This window comes from Nylanderia fulva, unplaced genomic scaffold (assembly GCF_048542155.1).
Source record: "Nylanderia fulva isolate GAGA-0341 unplaced genomic scaffold, ASM4854215v1 Scaffold363, whole genome shotgun sequence".
NCBI classification, from domain to species: domain Eukaryota; kingdom Metazoa; phylum Arthropoda; class Insecta; order Hymenoptera; family Formicidae; genus Nylanderia; species Nylanderia fulva.
In genome coordinates this window covers 8,081-33,527 of record NW_028190437.1, presented here as the reverse complement: position 1 = coordinate 33,527, position 25,447 = coordinate 8,081, and the positions used below count along the sequence as shown (strand labels likewise).

The following is a 25,447-nucleotide window of genomic DNA, read 5'->3' as shown; positions in this document are numbered from 1 at the left end:
ACTCAAGAAATAAGCGAAATAAAAGATTTATTCAAATACACAAGCGAAGTTAATCAAAGTGGAGACGCCCGCCGATCCTAGGATCCTCATCCTTCAGTCGACTGAGACCCCAAAATTTTCCGTGCCTTCCCGGAGGCACAACAATTTGGTGGCAGCGGTGGGATCTCAGCCGCAGGGCCGACGTCGTCTCTAAAATCTTCACAGCGGCGAAGACCTGTAAAAACACATACAATTATAACAAGTGTTAGACGGGCACGTCAGTAACTCTGACGGAAATAAGCAGAAGCCACGACTAGGAGAGAACGAGAGAGCGGACAACATAAACAGTGCAACGAGTGATAAGCAGCAGAGAATCGAAAAGGATCGCCGACGTCCAAGGACAACGCCGACCTACGACAACCTCACGGGCAGCGCATCAACACGAGCGACGACCCGCCGTATCTATCACCAACACGGAGCCGCCGTTATCAGCCCACGAGCGATCGAGTTGCAGCAGCAGCAGCCGACCCGTATAGAGCGTAACGATGCGAGCCGTAATACTGTAAGTCCGAATTTATTTGATTGCGTGAATGTCGGAAGGTGACGAAACACCCCGACAAGCGATTAAAAACCAATCGTGGTTGCATAGTACACCTGTACGGTTAACGACGCGAGTATTGCCTTTAACTGCGCAAAATCTCGAAAGCGTTCGTAGAAATTTAGACAGCGACTTGACAAACGAAAATAATACCGAGTTACCTCCGAACGTAATAAACGAACGAGAATTTCCATTTACTAGTTTTGACGCGAGTATATTCGCAAAAAATCCAAGCGACTCCGTTCAAGTAACTCAAAACGAACCGCGTCGATTGCGACCGTATATCAGCCGAACTCCGAGTAGAGTATCTTCGCGAAGAGAATTTTCATTAACGTCATACGACAGCGAAATATTCGATCCCGAAGAAATTTATAGCGAAATAAATATGGCAGAAAATACAAACGCGAACGCAACTATTCCGCCAACCGCGATAGATGCCGAAATAAGCATACTCCGACAAACCCTTGCACAAATGGGACAGAATTTAGACGTCACGTCACAACAACCCTCCGTCGTAGCGCCCGGAGAAACTTCACAAATGCTTAATATAATACAAGCGATACATGCAGAGCTACATACACTAAACACACGTATGAATAGGATAGAAGCCGCACAGGCATACACACACACAGACGAACAGCGGGAGTCCGATTACGAGCCTCGTATGACTTACGGACGGACTGAGCGCGACGTACGAAATCGACGGAGTACTGCACGACAATATATGTCTCTAAAAGAAGCGCGAATGATGGTACCCGAATTCGACGGTACATCGCGACACCGCCTTCAGGAATTTCTAAACGCATGCACATATACAATGCAAAACATACATCCCGGAGACGAAGAGTCTCTGATACAGGGCATACTATTTACTAAATTAAAAGGTAAAGCCATGCAAGTCTTCGAAACGCGAGACATACAAACGAGGAAGAAAGGAAAGCGATACAGAAAATATGCGAAGAATATAGCGACGTGTTTTATTTAAGCGGAGAACCAGTGTCATGCACAGCAACGTTAAAACACGAGATAAGCACGCGCGCCGATACCTCACCCGTCAATGTGAGACCGTATCGCCTTCCCGAAAAACACAAATCAGAAGTGAACAAACAAGTACAGGAAATGCTAAAAGACGGAATCATTAGTACAAGCATTAGCCAGTGGAATGCACCGTTATTAGTAGTGCCAAAAAAGACTGACGCAACAGGCAAACCGCGATTAAGAGTAGTAGTCGATTTCCGAAAGTTAAATGAATTGACTATAGGCGACTCATTCCCACTGCCGAATATTACCGATATTTTGGATCAGCTGGGAAACGCGAAGTATTTTACGACGCTCGACCTTGCATCTGGATATCAGCAGATACCGATGGCCGAGCGCGACAAAAATAAAACAGCCTTCTCGACTCCCTACGGACACTACGAGTTTAATAGAATGCCGTTTGGACTTAAAAACGCGCCTGCGACTTTCCAACGACTTATGAACTCAATGCTAACCGGGATACAAGGACTCCGATGTCTCGTTTATCTCGACGACATCGTTATATACGGATCCAGTTTAGAGGATCACAACAGAAGACTCGCGGAAGTATTACAACGCCTACGGAAACATAGTCTGAAACTACAGCCTGACAAATGCGAATTTTTACGAAAAGAGGTAATATACCTTGGACATATTATTTCCGAAAACGGTATACTGCCAGATCCGTCGAAATTAGAGGCGGTAAAAAATTTTCCGACACCACGGAAAGTAAAAGACGTACAATCGTTTATCGGACTAGCGGGTTATTACCGGAAATTTATAGAAAATTTTTCGCGAATCGCAAAATCGTTAACAAAATTAACGAAGAAAACGGAAACGTTCGAATGGAAAAACGAACAACAAATCGCGTTTGAAAAATTGAAGGAAAAATTAACGACAGCGCCAGTGCTAAAGTATCCGGATTTCAATGAAGAATTCAACGTGACTACCGATGCCTCGGACTATGCAATCGGAGCCGTACTATCACAAGGAACGGTAGGCAAGGAATAGACCTATCGCATACGCCAGCCGAGTATTATCTCGCGCGGAACAAAATTCTAATACTACGGAGAAGGAACTATTGGCAATTGTATGGGCTGTTAAACATTTTCGACCATACATTTATGGCACAAAGTTTAAAATAATTACCGATCATAAACCCTTGATATGGCTATTCAATGTAACTGACCCCGGGTCTAGATTAATCCGTTGGAGACTGAAACTCGAGGAATATGATTATGAAATCATACACAAGGCCGGACGAGCAAACGCGAATGCCGACGCGCTAAGCCGACAAGTAACCCGAGATATCAACGAGGAGACAAAAAATAGAATCTTCACGTTAGAAGAAGACGAAGAAGAAAAAGAAGAGAAAGAATTCGCAGATAATACAAGGAAATATTCTGAAGAGGAAAAGAAACAAATACTCTATGAATATCACGATGCACCCACAGGAGGGCATCAAGGAATCGAACGAACAATCAAAAGAATTCGATTAAACTATAACTGGCCAGGATTGACAAAAGATGTCGAACAATATATCGCAAAATGCAAATCCTGCCAAAAAAATAAATTATCGCGCCGAATAAAAGCACCCCTCGTAATCACAGATACTCCGAATAAACCATTTGAAAAATGTGCATTAGATATCGTCGGACCGTTAACAGTTACCACTAACGGAAACAAATATTTACTAACATTTCAGGATAGCCTGACGAAACTCAGTAAAGCGATACCGATCGCGAATCAGGAAGCAAATACCGTCGCGAAAGAGTTCGTTACGAAAATAATTTTCGAACACGGCATTCCCGAAAAAATTTTAACAGATCAAGGCACAAATTTTATGAGCGAAGTATTTAAAAATATATGCAAATTATTAAGAATAAAAAAGATACAAACAACCGCGTATCACCCCGAGAGTAATGGAGCATTAGAAAGATCGCACCGCACATTAGCCGAATATTTGCGACAATATATAAATGCTTACCAAACCGACTGGGATGAATGGGTGCCATACGCAATGTTTACATATAATACCACTCCTCATTCAGCTACGGGATATACCCCCTTTGAACTAATATATGGACGACAAGTCGAACTACCGACGGCACTAACAAAACCGCCTAAACTGACGTATAATTACGATGACTATCTACAGGAACTAAGGGAAAGAATACGTGCCTCAAATCAACTTGCGAAAGAAAATATTAAAGAGGAAAAAATAAAATCGAAAGAATACTTTGATAAATCCGCGAAAGGAACCGAATTTAAAATAGGCGACAAAGTACTCGTATACGACGAGACACTCCGACGCGGACGATCCAAGAAATTAGACGCATTATGGGCAGGACCGTATACAATAATAGAAAAAAAATTCAAGCGTAAATTACACAGTAAGAAAAGGAAGAAGAGCGATACGCATACACACAAATTGATTAAAATTATTTATTGAAAATTAGGACTTACCTAATTGTCTGCTTCGTCCTCGCGACATAAACGCCCATAAGGAAGAGGCCGCCCCTCTTTGAAAGCCCTCAAAGTCTGCATGGCCGGAATCATAAATCCCTCCTCGGGAGGCACCAAAGCAACTTCGCGCACAACGCGCACACCAGACCTCACATTTACACTTACGTGTAAAGAAAACGGAAAAGAGCTAGCCGCATATCTTGCGACAGCCCCCAAAGCCCGTTCGAAACGGCCGGTCGGCAATGCGGGCCCCACAACTGGGCCCACACATCGAAGAAATCTCAAACACGAGAAGCATAGCGGTTCCCACCAGGGCACAAACTCCACATGGCATCGCGAACAATCGAACCACATGTCGGAACCAACCATTTTTTTTTTTGAAGACGCAACGATAGTAATAAATCAAAGGTTGTCATAAGACTAAAGGGACGACAGGAGACATATAGACCGAACGTCCTCTCTTGCTTGATAAAAAATTGCAAACGAAAGCATATTCAAGATCAAGAACAAAGTAGTAAGAAGAATTATATGTATATCATTACAGGGCACTCTCACTCTTAGCCTGCAACGCTGCAGTACTCGGAAAGGAAAGTGAGAAGAATCAACTGTATAAGATAACAGAGTTCGAGCACAGTCCAGGGATATATTTCGAGCAAATCGGACAACTACACTTTTCCAAGAAAACATGGAAACTAGTGATAAAATTAAACCTTGCACCTTTAAAATTTAGACATGAACAAATTGTCAATTACATGAAACAGACAGAAATGATGTGCGATGAAACAGAAAGTTCATGCGTAAATTCGGTTCGTATTATAAAACAGAAATTAAAATACCTAAACAACATAAAAAATCAAATTGATACCCTATACAAAGGACCGACAAACAAACGTCGAGGACTAATAGACGGTATAGGATCGATAACATAAACATTATTCGGAATCATGGACGCAGACGACGAAAAACAAATAAACGAACAGCTAGAATTAATAGCAAATAAGCAACGGGTATCCGAACACGCGATTCGAAACCAACTAAAAATAATAAACGCTACAGTAGCACATTTAGATAGATTAGAAAACATAATCGACCATAATGAGAAACTGCTAAAACAAACTATGGCCGAAACTCTTACCTTCGAAAAAATAAACGAACATTTCAGAGCGATAGAAGCAATTATAAACGAACTAATAAAAGATACAGAAAACGTATTAGAATACTTAATATATATACGAAAGAGCAAAATGCATCCCAGATTAATACCAATAGACGAGATTATAAATAATTTAAAAGATGCAGCAGCACAACTTCCCGAAGGATTGTATTTTCCCCTTTAAAATTCGTACAGACGACTGGTTATCGATAGAAGAAAACATTGCGATAACAGCGTACCACGAATCAGATACAATATATACAATTTTGCGTTTTCCTTTAATTGTACAGCCGACATACGACATTATAAAAGCGATAGAATTTCCTACGCCATACATAAAGAATGTATACAATTATATTAAAATAAACAACCCAATTATTGTAGTAGATAAGGAAAAATTAACATACGCCATAATAACAGAAAAGAAGTTAGAACAATGTAGTAAAATAAATACACAATATGTTTGCAAACAAAATACACCCATATATCGCATAGATGTAGACGCACCGTGCGAAATTCAAATGTATACACTGCGACAACGTTATCAGGACAAATGTAATGTTAGACAATATACCTCGTCCCGCACGATATGGATAACCTTACACCAAGAAGACACTTGGCTATACTCGACCTCCGCTGAACAGACAATAACCATACGATGCGACGGACGATCAGAAAGTAAAGTAATCAAAAACACAGGCGAGATTACATTAAACGAAAATTGTAAACTGACAACAACAGACACAACATTACAAACGGCAGGAAAACTGTACGGAAATACCTTAGAAACTTTCCTACCAAATATAAATATAACAATTCCACGAGACAGAAAAATAGGACATGATCAGGACACATTAGAAAACATCTCACAACATCGTTTGGAATTGACAAAACTCAGAGACAAAATAGAAACTATAGACAACGACTTACAAAACAACGAACAAAATTTTTATGCACGGAAGCAATTTGTCTACCCAATGACATTTACCGGAACAGTAATGACAGTAGCTACAATATTCATTTTAACATGGATAATAATAATAAAAAGAAAAAATAAAAACAAAAAACAACCGAAAACTACAACAAATATTGACTTCGAAATACCGAGATCAATCCTAAGAAGAAGTCAAAGTACTAGAATTTAAGAAACGATTGTAATACTATACTGTAACGGGAAACCACTATTATATGTAAGTTAAGAAATTAAGAACGAAAAACTTCGTACCTCCGTTTTTCTTTTTCAACGGGGGAGGAATGTTATAGTCCGAATGACTATAACTATATTATATTATATTATATTAATATAGTTTTAATAATAAATTAGTAAGTCAGCTATTATACAATCATTTGAGAAACGTTCTCACGAAAAGACGCAAACGCGATGAAATATAAGCGTTACGCCGAAACCCGCGGATCGCAAGCAAAGTATCAACCTGCTTCGCTTGCACCTAGATAAAAGCGTGTGAATAAAAATTAGCCAATGAAAGAGCTTCTCTACATCTTCCCCCGAAAGATGTAGAAAAGGGCAGGAGACCACCGCGAACGGAAAGCGAGGCGACGAAGTCAGTCGCTAACGAAAATCCAAAAGGTCGAGTCGCTAACTAGAACCTAACTAGGAGTCGAAGACAAGCCGCAGAATATAACTATCACCTGTAATCCGATTATCGAGAGCGAGCACACCTAACTAATCACCCAGGTGGGATTATACATAATTAATCCAAATCAAGAAATAAGCGAAATAAAAGATTTATTCAAATACACAAGCGAAGTTAATCAAAGTGGAGACGCCCGCCAATCCTAGGATCCTCATCCTTCAGTCGACTGAGACCCCAAAATTTTCCGTGCCTTCCCGGAGGCACAACAATACATACATACATACATTCATATATATATATATATATATAGGTATATATATATGTATATATATATATATGAATGTATGTATGTATGTATGTATGTGTATATATACGCAGGATGTCCTGCAACGTGATATTCACAGTGAAACTTTGTATCATTCGAAAAATAAAGATGATTTTAAAATTTGCAAGATTTTCTCCATCTATATATAAAAATTTTTTGCGATATTGTAATGACACCTCCTTCATTCTTATTCAATATTTATGGGATTCAATTGTTATAAATTTTTTTTACATTATATACATATTTTCTAAAAGTAACAATTTCTGAAATATAAAGCAGTCTCTTGCTTATTTTAAATAGTTGTTAGTAGTAGAAATATTATAGTAATAATAAGTAGTAGTTACAATAGTACAATAGTAATACTAATAGTTATAAAGTTGCAGTAGTAACAAAAAAAAAGAAAAATATCTTCTCCCAGAACGATTTGCATGTGCGTTCTGGTTATTAAAAAAAGATATTTTATATCACAGACGATTTATTCGTCTGTTAGTTGCTTTAAAAATATCTTCTCCCAGAACGATTTGCATGTGCGTTCTGGTTATTAAAAAAAGATATTTTATATCACAGACGATTTATTCGTCTGTTAGTTGCTTTAAAAATATCTTCTCCCAGAACGATTTGCATGTGCGTTCTGGTTATTAAAAAAAGATATTTTATATCACAGACGATTTATTCGTCTGTTAGTTGTTTTAAAAATATCTTCTCCCAGAACGATTTGCATGTGCGTTCTGGTTATTAAAAAAAGATATTTTATATCAGAGACGATTTATTCGTCTGTTAGTTGCTTCTAAAATATCTTCTCCCAAAACAATTTGCATGTGCGTTCTGGAAGATATTTTATGCCAGACTTATTTATTCGTAAACTGCTTCTTTACATCAGATACGGTTTATGTATCCTCTGCTTAGTATAAAAATAAAACATTTATATTGAAACTTTATTGTATAATATAATATAGTTTAAATAAGATATAGATTTATAAACAAGAGACTGCATTTATTTTTCAAAAATCTTTTGATAATTATATAACTGATACATTTAATTTTTTTAACAATATTTTAACATTATTCTTTTTTGCAGGCGACGGATGCTAAAGAAAGAGAGACAAGAGGAAAATGACTCCAGGTATAGCACATCTAAGGATATTAACAATGAATCCATCGATAATCAGAAATCGGCGGAATTGCTATTTGATACAATGGATTCAAAAGTTAGTATCCAATCGTTAGTACCCGCGATGCAATGCCTGGAGTCAAATTCAAATACAGGTACGTGTAGTAAAAATGTCGAACTTTGCGAAGATAACAATCATTTTGTTATCGAAAATAGCCCTCTGGATATAAATAATCCTAAAAAAATCATAAAAATGAAAAGGTTAGGCCATGTTCAAAAGAAAGTACTCAAAAATTTAAACGATCTAATAATAAATTATCACGAAAAGTAACTGATATGTTATTCAAGGTGCCAGTTCAAAGTGAACATACGTAAAGTGTATATTATCTAAATTTAGTAATAATATATTACCATGAAAAGTAACTGTGATATTTTATTCAAGGTGCAAGTTCACATTGAATATACATACATATAAGTAAAACTGATTACAATTTGATTCTAGAAAATAAGTGCGATATGTTATTCTTAGTGCACAAAATATAATAGTTGTTTATAGAGATTTGATTTGAAATTCATACTAGCCCGTACAATGAAAAATAATTGCTCGTAATTCCAGAGTACCAATTTGTTAATGACTCAGAAAAATAACATGGCGGCCTGCTCTCAAAAAACTATGTTTCTCGATGTCCATTTAGAAATAATGTCAAAGCTCTTACAGAATAATTACTACAACATTTGAAATACGAAAAGTATTACATTAGAAGAAGATTAGATTAGAATAAGGATTCAACGTATTTTTAAAAGCTCTACACACACAACGAAGTGAATATACAAAACTATATACAAATACCTTTTTCTTCTGTGTTTCTGAAGAAAATTGTAAGTCAAATGAAACCTTGCACTTTGAGAACCATGTCACTTACTTTTCAGAGTCAAATTGATAAATTTGTTTTGTATATTTTAATGATATTTATTTCTCACTTGTATCTTGAATAATTAATATGTAATTTTTTATTGTATATTACGACAAATAATCAGTAAACTTTTTAAGCGTATAGCTTTATTGTAGTTGACCTGAGAACTGTACATTTATAAATTTTACTTAATATACACCCGTTTCGAGCAACAAGGCAAAGTTTTCTGATCAATAACTTACTTCCTGAAAATACGGTATAACACAAATCGGAAATTGATACAAAAATTCGAAATTTTACTAAAGAAAGATTGGAGGTTTTTAATTTATACAATTTTCACAACTCTTATTTCAATTATTTATTCTACCCATCGAAAGTTTTTTGAGAACAGGCCGCCATGTTATTTTTCTGAGTCATTAACAAATTGGTACTCTGGAATTACGAGCAATTATTTTTCATTGTACGGGCTAGTATGAATTTCAAATCAAATCTCTATAAACGACTATTATATTTTGTGCACTAAGAATAACATATCGCACTTATTTTCTAGAATCAAATTGTAATCAGTTTTACTTATTTGTATGTATATTCAATGTGAACTTGCACCTTGAATAAAATATCACAGTTACTTTTCATGGTAATATATTATTACTAAATTTAGATAATATACACTTTACGTATGTTCACTTTGAACTGGCACCTTGAATAACATATCAGTTACTTTTCGTGATAATTTATTATTAGATCGTTTAAATTTTTGAGTACTTTCTTTTGAACATGGCCTGACCTTTTCATTTTTATGATTTTTTTAGGATATATATAATCCTGATGACGTCAGCGGACAGAGAAGAAGAAGAAGAAGAAGAAGAAGAAGACGTTACTTTATTTTTCATGAAAAACGTCACTTTTTGACCGCTTGTATCTCCAGAACGGCTTGACCGATTTTATTCCTTCTTGGCTCAAATTACTCGTGGCGATGTTGCCTTTCAGGTTATATTACGTGCAATTCAAAATTTTTTATATTTTAGTAGTTCTACACCCCCAAAAAATGGACTTTGATGGTGTAGGATAATGGTGCGTCTCCTAATGCTTCGGAGAGATATAACTTATGACAAGAAAATAATTTATCCGTTTTGCTTATGTTATCTTGTCTTGACAAAACACACAATACTAACAATAATAATCACGCCAATACATGTCAAAGGTTACATCAATTTCTAAACAAACAATCATACATCGTGCTAAAACTTTCTGTGTCTTTTTGTAAATTAATTGTAGAATTTAATTTCTTAATAAAATACATTTCGGCAATTTCTCTTTTTCTTCTATTATTTTCTTTATGCATGATTGAAGGATTAAACCAGTCGAATTCATTGCTCATATTAATTCTGTGCTCGCTAACAACAGAAAAATTACTCGCTGAATTCTTAATGATTCTTAATGATCTCGATGTTCGTTAATTTTTGTACCAATATGTCTTTTTGTCTGCCCTACGTAATTAGAGTCACAATCTTTACACGTAATACGATAAACTACGCCGGTTTGTTTATTAATATCTAAATTATCTTTCCCGGTTTTTATTAAACAATTTAGTTTTTTGGGGATGGTAAAAATTACGTTAAGATTCTTTTTTTTGAGAAATCTACAGATGTCATTAGTAAACCGATTACAATATGGAATGACAATAAAATTATCCTTCGAAACATCTGTCGGATCCACATTTAAAATTTTTTGATCCACATTACTTATCGGGTGTGACAATTTATGGGTTCTATCATTAACATATTTATTAATGAGATTATCTGGGAAACAATTGTTTTTCAATATGTTCTTTACAATTTTTAAATTCGAGTCATGAAACCGTTTATTAGATAAAAGTATTGCATGGTCGACTAGATTAATAATGGTATTAATTTTATATTTCATCGGATGATTTGAGAAAAAATTAATATATCTTCCTGAGAATGTTAGTTTTCTGTACCAATTAGTTATAAGGTTATTGTTATCCCTACTAACGGTTGTATTTAAAAAATTGAGTGAATTATTAGTTTCAATCTCATAAGTAAAACTTAATTTTGGGTGATAACTATTAAACGCCTCTCCTACCTCTAATAGTTTGTCATTAGGGAGGACTATGAATATGTCGTCTACACATTGTTACGTCCAATAATTCACCCGACGGCAAATTACCTTCTGCACAAGACGGTCTTCTCTCGCGTCTACCTCGGTGGACGTTTAAGAAGCTGCTCTCTATTTGTTTTATGGGCAACCTGCTAGGCCGGCTATACCCAGGGAAGCCGAGAGCTTGAGATTCGATTGAGAGTATCGGACAGAGAAGGAAACTGATGGGTCGGGTCGATAAATAAAGATATTTTACAAGTATAATGTCATTTATTCATTTATAAAACCTTTACGTCGATATAAAGTTTATTGGTCCTGACGTGATTCGTGGGGGGCTTGAAATTGAGTTACAATATTACTGAGCTCCTGTTCAGAATTGTTAGGCTGATTAAGGTAAGTAATAAAAGAAGCGAAGTCGTCCTGAGCTTCTTCTGAGACGAAGTTACGAGTGTCGTCGGATGTGAGGTTCACGGTGTCCTCGTCAAGAATATTAAAGTTTCGTTCGTGGTTAAATTGTAAGAAAGGATCGTATTCTGACGATACAATTTGTTGGCTTTGATCTGGGATATAATATTCGGGATCGGAAAAGAAATGATGATTAGGGTTCGTTATTAACGTATTTGACTCTAAAGGTGAAGGCTCCGGAAATTGCGGATGAGAATAATCAATGTAAGGCGGAAGGTTACTTATAGGCGAATAAACGTCTAAAGAAAGGGACCGAACGATTACTCGCGTGGGAAAGATTTGGACATGTAAGTTTAAGATTCTCCTTGTCCTACGTTCGCGTAGTCTATGGAGACGTTGTTCGTCACGATCAATTTGATTCTTCCTTCGGAAGGGGGAGACCATCTGATGGTTAAGGGGGGATTCTAGTGTAACAGGCCAAAAAATAAGCGATGTTTAAGATTTTTTTTCTAGAAAACTATTAATGATAGCCAAATAAAACTTTTTGGAATAAAAAGAGACCTTCTTAAGGTATCAAAAAATTTTAATTATTTTCAATTTGCATTATTTAATTTCAATATATAATATATAATCTGGACCCCTCTCTGAAATTTCCCGTCCATTGGCGGGCGTTGTAATGTTCTTCTCGGTTATCTGAAAGCAAAAAGCGAAATATTTTCTTAAAGTTAGATATTTTCCGCTAGTATTATACCTCCCTAACAAAGAAAAAATAATAAATTAAACAAGTTGTAGCGTTTTTAAAAAAATTTTTTTTTTTTAAATATAAATTTGATCATATATTGATAAAAAAATGTTATAAATAAGTGCAATAAACATAAAATGATAGGTATAGTACCTAAAGAAATTTATAACGAATTGAACAAAACTTGACCAAAGTTGATCGGTTTATTAGTTCTCAAGTTATCACGCCCGCCAACTTAAAAAATATGGTTTTGAGAAAAACGCGTTTAAAGTTTTAGATAAAGTTTCACGATACTTACTGCTGAAAAATCGACTTGAACGTTTATTCTGCTATTCCGGCCCCATACATTAAACCTTCTTCTTCTTCGAAAAAGTCTTGTAGTACTGTTTTCTCCATTCTTCTGGCTGTACGAGCCTCTTTAGTGCTTTCTAAGCTGCGCCGGTGTGCATTCAATAGTCGTTTGTTATTATGATCTTCGGCAAATGTTTTGCTCTGTTGTCCAATAATAATGCCCATTGTTTCCATCATTTTTAATATCGGAAAATAACCTTCATTAAATATTGCGGTAGCCAGATAAGCAGCAATTTCTATAGTCTTTGAACCACAGTGGAGATGTTTCGGAGCTAGACGCCAAATGCATGCGTTAAAACTTTCGTTACAATTTTGAGTGTATCCACCTAAACATCTTTGTAATAATTCAACTTTGGACAGATCTTCATAAATTGACAACAGATGATCTTGAACACTGTGACCGTGCGATCCCTTATTTTGATTGGAATCGAACTTACAACGGCCCAGGTTGCTCGCTTTCGTCATCTATGTGGTCGCCAGTTGTTTTGACTTTATAAACAACAAGGTTACTTACGGTCGTTGATTCCACGTGACAACGTTGACACGCTGGTTCCCTTAAGTGGATCTCTGTACCGCTTGGATTATTAATTTCTTTTTTCTGTTTTAGGTCGTCGTGGGATGCTAGATTCCTCCTTCTCATCGCCGCAGACATTTGAGGATTCGCTGGACTGGATCGCCGTGGGATAAACGATAATGGGTAAATGAATTCACGCGTTATTTAACCAGGTAAATATAATGTATATTTTTCTTTACAGGTTCCGCACAGATTTTATATTCTCGTTTACAAACACTGTACAAAGTGATATGTTACTAGTCCGCGTTTCTCGTTCGAGCTGAACTCAACTTGAATTTTTCGTAACTAAAAAAAAAACTCCACTGAGCTCTTGGTGGTAAGAAGCCCGATTGAGTTCCCCGTGGTCCAGAACTCTTGAAGCCTTGCCGCGCTGGTTTATATGTGCCGCAAGGTCACCCCTCTACTGACCCGCTGGCCAATCGTGTTCTTCCGCCCCGCCAGGGGCCTGCTGACTACTCAGCGCGTTGCGCGCGCGCGCATGCTCTATGCTCGGTTTAACAAAAGTTCTATTTTTTAGGTTTTTTCTATTTTTATATTAATATTTACTCAAGCATTATATTTACACTATGTACATATCCTTATTAGCTAGTTCATCTTACTTATTAATATTTTTGGGTTTCTATTTATTTTCTTAGCTTATACTTATTTTAATGTTATTTATATATATACTACTTGATTAATTTTTATTGGATTTTTATTTATTTATGTTAACTTATGTCTAGTATGCTTATTTGGAAATAAATAAAAATAAACATCATAATGATTTCGTATTTGATTTACCAATACGCCATTGTATAATTGTTATCAGTCTTTTTAAAATGTTTTAACCAACTGACGTGTTGGTTTTACAAAATAACTGAAAATATTACAAAATAAATAAACTTAAACATAACTGGTCTATCAACATAAAAGAATATCTAAAATTTTATCTTGTAAAACGAAATTAAATAATTCATATATTAAGTTAATCAACTTAAAGATTATTCTCGCGCTTATTATTATACTTAAATATAACCTATGCATCTGTCTAATATTTGACTAGTCCTCTTATTTTGATTACAACTCTTTGAAATATATTTCATAACTGAAACTTAGATTTTTGTTATTCTTTGCTATCTTTTATAACTTAATATTATAGATCAACTAAAAATGCGTGGAGTAATTATAAATATGCAAAATAACTATTGCAAAATAAAATTAACATTAAATGAATTAGAATACTTAAAATTGATTTTTATCAAACTCAAAAAAATAAAATTGTCATATTTCGTTATCTTATTAATAATACTTAGTTTAAATACATTGTTTACGTTTTAAAGTTCGGACTGCTTCCTTCCGCTACTGGGATGTCACGTCCTTCAACCAAGGCAGCTCTTCCGGACTGCGCCCAGCTGTGGTTGGTCGCAACACTTTTATGAAAAGCAGGCTGATGCTCGAACTCGTCAAGTTTTCCAGTCGCTTCTGCAACTCGCCACTTACACCAGCTTTCAGCTCCCAGTGGACAATATTGATGTTGCGGATTTTCTTCTGTCGAACACATATGATAATAAGTAGCCATTATGGCTTTTTTCATATCACTTACGGAATCTGAATGCCTTCTTATCGCCAATCCATAATATTTTGTTAATTTTTTTATAAGTGCGTCTGTCAATTTTCCTTTTCCTCCAAGTTTCGCTACTTTTTTAATATTTCTCAATCGAGTACCCATTCGTTTTTCTACGTGTCCGACACATTCACTTTTTTTTAATATTACATCTTGGCCATAAGGTTGTAAATCCAGAAGTGCTCTAAAAGTTTTCGAATCACCATTACCGACATAATTAACATATTTTACACCAAATCTTTCTTCAGATCTTAAAAACATTTCTTGCATTGAATCCACCTCCATTTTTCCAGCTGATCCAGAATGATTAATGGTGCATGTTTCTTCATGAGTCTCGAGCCATTTAAAATATTCCGGAGTATTCTTTTTATTTTTCCAAAATGTGCAAGATTGGCAGTAACTGCTTTTTACAACAAGGTCAATTATTTTTCCAGTGTTTAGTCCTATAAGCGTTGTCACACCAAATAATGACGAAAAGCCACGCTTTTTCCACGTTCCATCACCAGAAACTGTAAAATTTACAGCTGGATTTTCTTTCTGTGAAATTAATTCCATTTCTTCTTCTGCTGCTTTGCGACATAACGCATGGAAAACTGCATTTGCTGCAGTGTGAATATTTTCTACAGCAGCGTAATACACAGAAACATTCAATCCTTTCCAACATATATCCATGAGACCACAGAAAATATTAATACCTTCTCTACAAATTCCCAACAGTCTCATAACAAATACTATTCTTCGATTGATTTCATAGGCATTATTTACAAAAAGACCTGAGTCAATTTTTCTTATACCACATGAGCATGTAATGACAATTTTGAAACCCAATCCACGATTTCCCGTTTCAGCTAAATTTATATCTTTTTTACATTCTTTACAAATTAACATTTGTGAAAGAGCGCTGAAAACGGTAAAGATTTCGATGAATCTGTAGCCATGAGTTTGATTTATAAGAAAATCACAATCCGTAGATTTCAGTTTTTTTGCAGCAGACGACGTTGCTCCAGTTTCCTCTTCTAATGTATGCTGATTTCCTTGGAAACGTTTTCTTCGCGGTTTTGTTGCACGAAAATTTCCAAATTTATCACCGTTGCGAGGCATCTTTCTACTTTTTACGTTGAACACGTCTGTATCGGTCAAAAGGTGAAACGATACTGAGGAACTGCCTACAGTAGCCTGTACTAATCTGTTTCACACACATACACAAACGTGTTTGTGTGTGAATAAAAAAAAACTTTCAAAAGATCACAAACATAACAATAGCCGACCCTAAATATCGATTGACTGCCTGCTGTTTGGAACTCTGACGCGTCTCACTAAACAGAGCTATAACTTCTTTATTTTTGCGAATTCGACTTTAAAACTGTAGGAGCGTATTTTTAAGATGTTATACTTTTAATTTATGCAAAAAAAATTTTGATTTTTTTGACCCGTTACACTAGAATCCCCCCTTAAATAAATTTATATGAATAATACGTTTTATAAAACTGAGAGAATTAAATAATCAAAAGTAATCGAGTATGACTCACGTTTAAGTCGTGATCTACTTGTTAATGAATTAGAAATGAGATGAAAAGTTAATCTTTACGAGAGTGCCCTTTACCTGTTAATTAGTTAAGCTTGTATCAATTATAATTATAATTATACGATACTGAAAGAAAATTGGTAATAATGTGGAATAGGAAAGGGATTCTGAGTACGTGTATTAATATCTATATCAAGAATATTAATACTTGTACTTTCAAGCATCAAAGATTAAAGTTTTAAACATCGAAGTAATAATTCTTAGTAATTATCAAGACCTCTGTCATTCGGTTTGGTAAAGTAATTCGTTTGGATTATAGAGCAGAGAGAGAGTAAGCTGGGGTGGATAAAGAAATACACGGTTGTCCGTGAATTCTGGTCCTTAAAGGCGAATGCATACGTTCACTCTACTAAACGTGCATCTCAGAATCGTAGCAACAAATTTACCTTATGACAGGGTATATTTCTATTGGTTGTAAATAGGGTTAGGTGGTGTACACTTGTCAAATGAATCGAATATCAATATGCAAGATCACTGTCAGTTGGTGTGGTAAAGTATTCGCAACTATTAGAAAATGCAAGGTAATAAAAGCGTAAAAAAATAGAGAGATAGGTGTTCATCCGGCTATTCCGGGTTCTTTGGTTCTTGTCTTAATAGGCTAGTGCGACGTTCACTTTACTAAACGTGCACCTCAGAGATGACTTGCGAATGTACCTTCTGACAGGATATAGTTTCTAATGTGTACAGAGGAATTAGCGGTATTCAATTCGCTAATATGTGGTAGGATACAGGGTTATATACATATATAAATAAGCAGTGATACAATAAAATGTATAAATATATTTATTATAATAGATTGAGTAAGTATGCGATATGGGTTAAATAGTATCAAATAGTATTGAGTAAAATATTGAATAAACCGACGATTGTAACGCAGACATGTGCAGATGCAATTCGTGGATCGAAATAATATCAAGAATGCAGAGTAATATATGGCTTATGTCTATATTCAAAATTCAGAGTTCGGAATGTAATGTAAGATTGAGTTAATATTGGATAATTAAATATAATGATTAAATATAATGAGTGTCCGTCGCGCTTTACTATTTAGGGATATGTGAACTGGCTTAAATACTCACAAGGTTAGACAATGTCTAATGTGCCTTGCTATGGTACACTTCGCTACTGTGTTTTTCCCTCTGAGTTTGAAGATCTGAGGAGCCTCGGTACCTCGGTTCGAAATGGCGGCTGTGTCTCGTTGTCTTCGGGACCCCGTAGTAATTGCTGGTTGACTGCTGGATTATTGTTGATTGACTGGAACCACTGCGACGAAATTACTGCCGGTCCGTACTGGGTGCAGGGTTTATATACCGTAAAATGTGGTTCGCTCCTCCCATCGGGCGATGCGGCTTAGCCAATGGCAAGAGAGATATGCCGGGGAAGTACCGGAGATAATCTGTTCCTGGTAGAGATTGCGTCGGTTAAGTCCCGGAGAGATGGCTTTTCAGTAGCGATAGCGGTGTTCCTTTGGTGACTCATCGCTAACGGTTTCCAACCGTCTTTTATTCTCGGTAGCGATAGCGGTGTTTCTTTGATGACTCATCACTATGCGCTCTGACTTTCTTATCGTATTCTCGGTAATGATATTTCTTAACGGTCCTTCTATAATGGTTTGCAGGTTGCAACGTGTTTCAGCGTTGCATCATGCATTGCATCATGCTTCTGGAATGTAACGGTTCTCAACCGTCTTTCTAGAACCTTCTAGAATCTTCTAGATGTTTCTTGAGAGTAAAGCCGAGTTCACATAATAAAGCGTGTTTCATACCTAATTATCTCATCATTATAGTGTACTACTTAATAAATGATATTTGGGTATTATCCTTTAGAATTTGCAATTTGAAATAAAATGCATTGGACAGTTAAAACTTATCAATTTACATTTACGTTGCATAGCTATATGTAAATTGATAGAGAGTTTATGTCAGAAATAAATTTCTAGACTGTCCCTGACTAAGTTTAAAACTCAATTCGCACATCTACATTGCATAGCTATAGTACTTTTGATTGTATGACGGATATAATGTTATTACGCATATTGCATATGATTTTTGTCTCCTAATTTATGAGTGAGAGTTTTAAGGTTAATAATATATTTGCTATAGACGTGCTTATTGGCTGGTAATGTTAATCTTCATATTTGTCGTTGGTCGGTAAGGTAGTTTTCTACCTTATCATTAGTGGGCAAGTTTTATCTGTAGTTAGTAAGTCAGGTTTCTGTTTTATCATCGGTCGGTAATGTCGATTTCCATATTGTCGTGTGTTGGTCAGTGAAGTGCCGTCTAAAGAAAAGTCCTACATATTCGTGGCTGTATGAAGTGTGTAAGACACTCAGGGGTTAGAGCGTACGACGGGTATAGTATAATTAGAGGTTATGTACATACAATGTGTACGGTGCCTAGGGGCTCGCAAGTATAAATGGTATAGAATATACAGGGGCATTAGTAGCATGCAATATGTACGGTGTTTCAGGGGTTAGAACATACATTCGTTGTCTGATTTAGGCGCGCTTATTCTCTAACTTTTATGTTTCCTAACGAATGATCTGGAGCGGAGCACCCTTGTTAATTATGCCTTTTATGATAAAAATATTATTTAAAAGTGGATTGCTACTCCCATTGTCATTTGTGAGAAGACATGTTTTAACTTATGAGTAATTATATGTGTGATTAAATATTCGTTAATACCGGTCTTTCATGTAGGTTAGAGATTGTCATGACTAATATGTTAAAGGATAAATTTTTGAAAAAGATTGAAATTTTGAAATTGGTCTGGACGTTACAACATCTATAAAAACATGGTGTTTTGAAACCATGCCCGGACAAACAATTTGTTTCAAGATCCTCCATTACAATATTTGCGAGTATGAGGGAGAGAGGTGAGCCCATTGGACTTCCATAAATTTGTTCATAAGCTACCCCATTAAACATGAAACTAGTAGAACTCAATACTATGTCAATTGCATGACTAAACTGCTGAAAACTAAGTTTAATATGTTTCGAGATTTCACTCCATCTTCTTTCTATGCCTTTTAAGACTAATTCCTTCGGGATATTAGTATAGAGTGAAGTGACGTCCAACGACACCATTATTTCCGTTGACTCTATAGCTTTATTATTTATTAATTTAACAAACTCCCAACTATCTTTGACAAACGATTGAGGTTTTTGGATTGAATTTAGTAAAATGGAGTGTAGATAATTTGCCATCATATACGACGGACTCCCAATAGATGAGATGATAATTCTTAGAGGGGTTCCCGCCTTGTGGATTTTCGGCAATCCATATGCTCTCGGAGTGTTCCCGTTCGTGCATTTTAAATTATTATGAGTACGTTCGTCAATTAAATTATTCTTTTTTCATGATTTTATATGTCGATGTATCACTCAACAGTTCAGTCATTTGATGCGTGTATTTGTCCTTATTCATGATGACAGTGACTTGTTCCTTGTCCGCTCGCGTTACAAAAATATTATTGTTATCAGCTAAAAACTTTTTACATTTTGAGAATTCGATTAAGATATATCTACTTATAAAATATTGGTGTTTTCTTTTGTTTTTAAGTCTGTTCAAAGAATTAGCAATGCAGTTACGCGTGTCATTCAGTAAACTGCCCTTCAGTCGGTGACTATTTAATTCGAAATTTTTTATTACATTAAAAATCCGACAGATGTTTTGAAGAATAATTTTATTGTCATTCCATATTGTAATCGGTTTACTAATGACATCTGTAGATTTCTAAAGAAAAAGAATCTTAACGTAATTTTTACCATCCCCAAAAAACTAAATTGTTTAATAAAAACCGGGAAAGATAATTTAGATAGATTTAGATCGTATCACGTGTAAAGATTGTGACTCTAATTACGTAGGGCAGACAAAAAGACATCTTGGTACAAAGATTAACGAACATCGACGCAATATTAAGAATTTAGCGAGTAATTTTTCTGTTGTTAGCGAGCACAGAATTAATATGGGCTATGAATTCGACTGGTCTAATCCTTCAATCATGCATAAAAAAAAATAATAGAAGAAAAAGAGAAATTGCCGAAATGTACTTTATTAAGAAATTAAATTCTACAATTAATTTACAAAAAAACACAGAAAGTTTTAGCACGATGTATGATTGTTTGTTTAAAAATTGATGTAACCTTTGACATGTATTGGCGTGATTATTATTGTTAGTATTGTGTGTTCTGTCAAGGCAAGATGACATAAGCGAAACGGATAAATTATTTTCTTGTCTTAAGTTATACCTCTCCGAAGCATAAGTTTATTTTTACATCTTAAAGACGATATGCTGTAACTCATTGATGTTTTCACTGTTTTTTTGTAAAGGACCACAGCCCGTATGGCCATAACGTTAAAATAGATATATATTAACAACTCTAATTGTAGCCAGTGTCGTCAGTTCAATATCTATAACCTTGATTTTTTATTCCTGGCGAACGAAAGTAAATTTTATTCTTATTATTTTTTTTTATTTAAACTTTTTTAAGTGTACTATCATAGCAGAAAAAAATATAATAATAGATACAAAGATTCTTTGTATCTATTATTAAAAAAATATTTTAATTAGTGAATACATCAAAAAAGATAAAAATAATATTAATTAAAAATATTAAATTTAGTAAATATTGTTTAAGGGGATGCTGGAGTTACTTGAGAAGTCAGTTTTGTTTTTTTCCTTTTTTATCGACAAAATATGAGGTTAAATAAATTGTAAATCTATTTATTGGCTATACGGATTGTTTTTTACCTAAAATTAGAACGCTTTTGTTAATATTAATACTTTAAATTGTATAGGCAAAAGATTTATCAATCTGTATAGTCTCATATTTCTTGATTACAGAATAAGAATTCATATATCTGTAAGCTCATCGTTGCATATTGATATATCAACAGTGTTTAAAGTGTCAAAATTTTTTGACATTTTAAAATGTTGACACTTGTCAAAATGATTTTGTATTAAATAACATATGCTAATAAAATATTTCTATGTAGATAAAACTTTCTCATTAAAATATTTCTGTACACTAAATTTGACACGTATATTTAATTACATATAATGTTTGGGTGAAATAAATAATATATTGTGCAATTAATCATGTTCTTGATTTAAGGCTTTTTATTAATTCCTGAGTTTTATAAGCAGCTTTCGCTTATAAATTAAAATAATATCTATCTAAAACTGATGGATTTTTACATGGAGTCTTTATACATGGTTTATTAAAAGTGTGGAAACCTTTTAATATTACAAAATTTTTTTTAAGATAATTGTGTTTTTATACCAATTCATTTGTCTCGAATTATTTTGTGCATAAAAATATTAAAACAAAATTATCAAAAATTGAATATTTTACAAGATATTTTGCAAGAATTTGCCATTATATGTCATATATGTTTTTTTAGTTACATCCCGTATATTACACTGCAAGTATTTGCAAAAATACATGCATTTTTTAAAATTTGATTCACCAAAAAAAAATTATTTATTTTTGCCTATTATTCTTGCTTATTAAACAATTAAATCCTTTGTTTATTCTGGAATGTAGTTAAAATAACCAATTCATAGAAAATAACAATGTCGTCACAATAGCCAAATAGTATAATATATATACATAATTTTGTACTGTCGCTGTATTAGCCAATCTATACTTAACTCTTTATTAGGGTTGCCATCTATAAAATCATTAACCTAGGACAATGAGTTCTAAAACCCCGGATTTTGCAGCTCGAAACCCGAAAAATTTTTTTCCAATGTTAATATTAATTTTCTCATTATGAATTTCTATAATTTAATATAACATCTAACGTTTTTATATCCAAAAATTGCTTTTACAAATGAAATAAAAGTATAAATAGTTATATATATATATATATATATATATATACATATAATATACTAATTATATACTATTAAACTTATATATACATATAAATGATTAAATTATTAAAATATTAAACTATAAAATTATGAAACTTTACACTATTTATAATTTTTGCTTTTTGTTACTTAATTTATATATTTTTTATTATATTATAATTATTTATCTCAATATATCTTTTTTAATATTCCGTGATTTTATATGTTCGAGTTTGAACTAAGCATGCAATAACTTTTTGGAAATTTATAATTGATTTGTTTACAAACAATATTTGTTAATTTATCGAATATATTAAATTCTTGATATAAAAAATTACCATGTAAAATGTGGAGTATAAAAGAGAAGATAAAGTGATAACATTTCCTTCGCTTGCAGAAGAAAGAAGAGTATTTGTACTGTAAATTTCGAGCAGAATTTCTTCTAACATATTTGTACTTATATACGCACTTCTCTGCTAATTACAAATCTATTATTAAATTAGAAAGAATTATTATCAGAAATGAAAATACGAGCGTTAATAAAATATAAGTTTAGTAAACTGCGTCACTTGTCTGTAAGTAAAATGTTCCTTTGTTCTAGAATTTCTCATTTTTTATCCAAATGTGTCGAATAATAATAAAATTAAATTATACATTTTTTTATTTGTTATTACTTTATTAAGTGAGTTATTACTTAAGTATAATAGCAAATAAAAAAATTTAATATAAATACATATAATTCTATAATATAATTTATATATATAAATTATATTTTGCAAATATAGTAATGATTATAAAGCAATAACAAATAAAAAAATATAAATATACATACATATATTTCAGAATATATGTAATATTTACATATATTTCTAAATATATATTTACATACATATTTTTTCATGTGGAAATGTTAAAACCGATTGCGTTGTGAAATTAATAGAATTATGTTATAAAAAAATTTATTAGGAAAATATATTTTTGCAACCTGAGGATTGGAGAACACAAAAATAAAAAAGCATATCATGTTTCGAATAAATGTGAAATTGGCCGTTCAAACCCTTAAGAAAAAAGTCAGTGTAGTTTTAAATTTTGCAAGCACTATATACGTTTCTGAGCAATTTTTAGGTAAAAAGCAATCCATATAGCCAATAAATAGATTTATATTATAGTTTATCTAACATCACATTTTGACGATAAAACAGGAAAAAACAACAGACTTCTCAAAGGCGTTCAGAATCTCTTTAAGCCACAATTATATTTTCATAGTAAAACGCCTGTAACATATGCTACACCGCCAGACAAGACTGCGCGCGAAAGCACTCGCGGAAAACCGTCCGTAAAGTCGTGCACTTGTTCGTGCTTTCGCCGCTACGCGGCGTCTTTTCTCGCAGTTAGAATTCCGCTGAGTGAGGATATAAGGCCACGCGCTGCATTGCCGAAACATATTTGTGAATATATATGTATATATATATATATATACGACCAATGAGTGCCATTAAATTATTATTGGACACTCTGTTTTAATAGCGCAGAATTTTATTGTAAGATTACTTGGAGACATTTTTGGTCAGCAAATATGTCGGAAAACAACTATGACTTTTCGAAAGTAAAGATTTTAGTTAACTCTTTTGAAATTTAAACTCTCATTTTTTGAAATAAAGGACGGTATTCCATAGTCCGTTCTTATATTTAAGACTGTCTTAAGCACAAAGTCTTTTAAGATGCCTTTCTCTTCTTAAACATGTCTACAAAACTAGTCAGATTTATAATCAAATCTTGATGGCCTTATTTGAATCAAATAAGATTGTGTTTATTAGAAAGGGTATGTTCCAAAATTCAGCGTTTCATTTTTGTGAGCGTGCTGTAAATGCGTATACAATGTCTAAAATGGAACATTACTTTCAGTGCTGGCAGTGAACACAAAAGTAAACAACAGATTAACCTATAAAATGGAGAGAAATGATCAGAAAATATTTTTGATTGCAACATATATAAATTTAATAGCTGAATCTGATGAATCATCAAACGATGATTCAGATTCGGCAGAAGTATTAAATTTATTAGTGAAAAATAATGTAAAACGTGTACCTAAAGTACGGTGCCAAAATTATGTTAAAAATGTAGTGTGGCATTATACTGGCAATGCTTTTAAAAGCCATTTTCGGTAAATTATTTATTTAATAAAAATAAATTATTATTAATTGCTTGTTATTATTAATTTATGCAATAAACAATAGATAAAATAATGAGAATACTTTTTAAGTCAGCTCTTTTAATTTTAAAACCACAATCTCCACTTGATTCCTCTCGACCAATAAAGCTAAACGCGATGTTATTGCGACAATTATGAAAGAAAGAAAATTTGGAAACTAAGGAATTTGAATCCTATGGTTGGGATCTCAAAAATTCCCTTTGTTCCGACTTTCGGACCAATATTTTTCTCGCCTATTTCTTTGCAGGGGATGTTAAGAGAAGGAACAAGGGGAATTTTTGAGATCCCAACCATAGGATTCAAATTCCTTAGTTTCCAAATTTTCTTTCTTTCATAATTGTCAATAACATCGCGTTTGGCTCTATTGGTCGAGAGGAATCAAGTGGAGATAATAGATAAAATATTTTTACTATGTTTTTTATTAATTAATAATAACAAGTAATAATTCATAATAAACTATATAACGTTTAATTTAAATAGAAAATGTTATATTTTAATGTTTTTCCATAGCCTTAGTCGACCAACATTTACTTTTTTATTGGAGCTGTTAACTCCGCAATTATTGAAACAGTCTGAAGGATGTGGGAGGCATACTATTCCACCAGAGAAGACATTACTCTTGGCAATATGGATGATGGCAACTCCCAATTCGTATAGGTAAGTTTTATTGAATGACATTAGCATTTAATTTATAACATTTATAATTTATATTAATATTTAGCATTTATTTATTAACTCTATAGATGTGTTGCTGATCGATTCAATGTCGGAAAAGCAACGGCTTGGAGATGTGTTCACAAAGTTGTGAATGCATTATATTCACATCTTCATACATT

General features: G+C 33.7%; 1 protein-coding gene and 1 long non-coding RNA gene across 2 annotated transcripts; both read right to left on the bottom strand.

Moving 5' to 3' along the window:
* Window positions 1–10: 10 nt before the first annotated feature.
* LOC146722140 (uncharacterized) lies at window positions 11–4,110 on the bottom strand. Its single transcript, XR_014925325.1, has 2 exons — window positions 4,061–4,110; window positions 11–214 (listed from the first exon to the last, which is right to left on the bottom strand). It is a non-coding gene; the product is annotated as an uncharacterized LOC146722140 (long non-coding RNA).
* Window positions 4,111–12,747: 8,637 nt separating this feature from the next.
* On the bottom strand, window positions 12,748–16,055 carry LOC146722139 (uncharacterized). Its single transcript, XM_085485388.1, has 3 exons — window positions 14,762–16,055; window positions 13,617–13,620; window positions 12,748–13,171 (listed from the first exon to the last, which is right to left on the bottom strand). The coding sequence occupies exons 1-3, from the start codon at window positions 16,053–16,055 to the stop codon at window positions 12,748–12,750; spliced, it is 1,722 nt and encodes a 573-aa protein (XP_085341514.1).
* Window positions 16,056–25,447: the final 9,392 nt, after the last annotated feature.

Bases quoted from the DNA above. Each gene is read 5' to 3' on its own strand.
- LOC146722139 (XM_085485388.1), bottom strand. From the start codon at position 16,055: ATGCCTCGCAACGGTGATAAATTTGGAAATTTTCGTGCAACAAAACCG.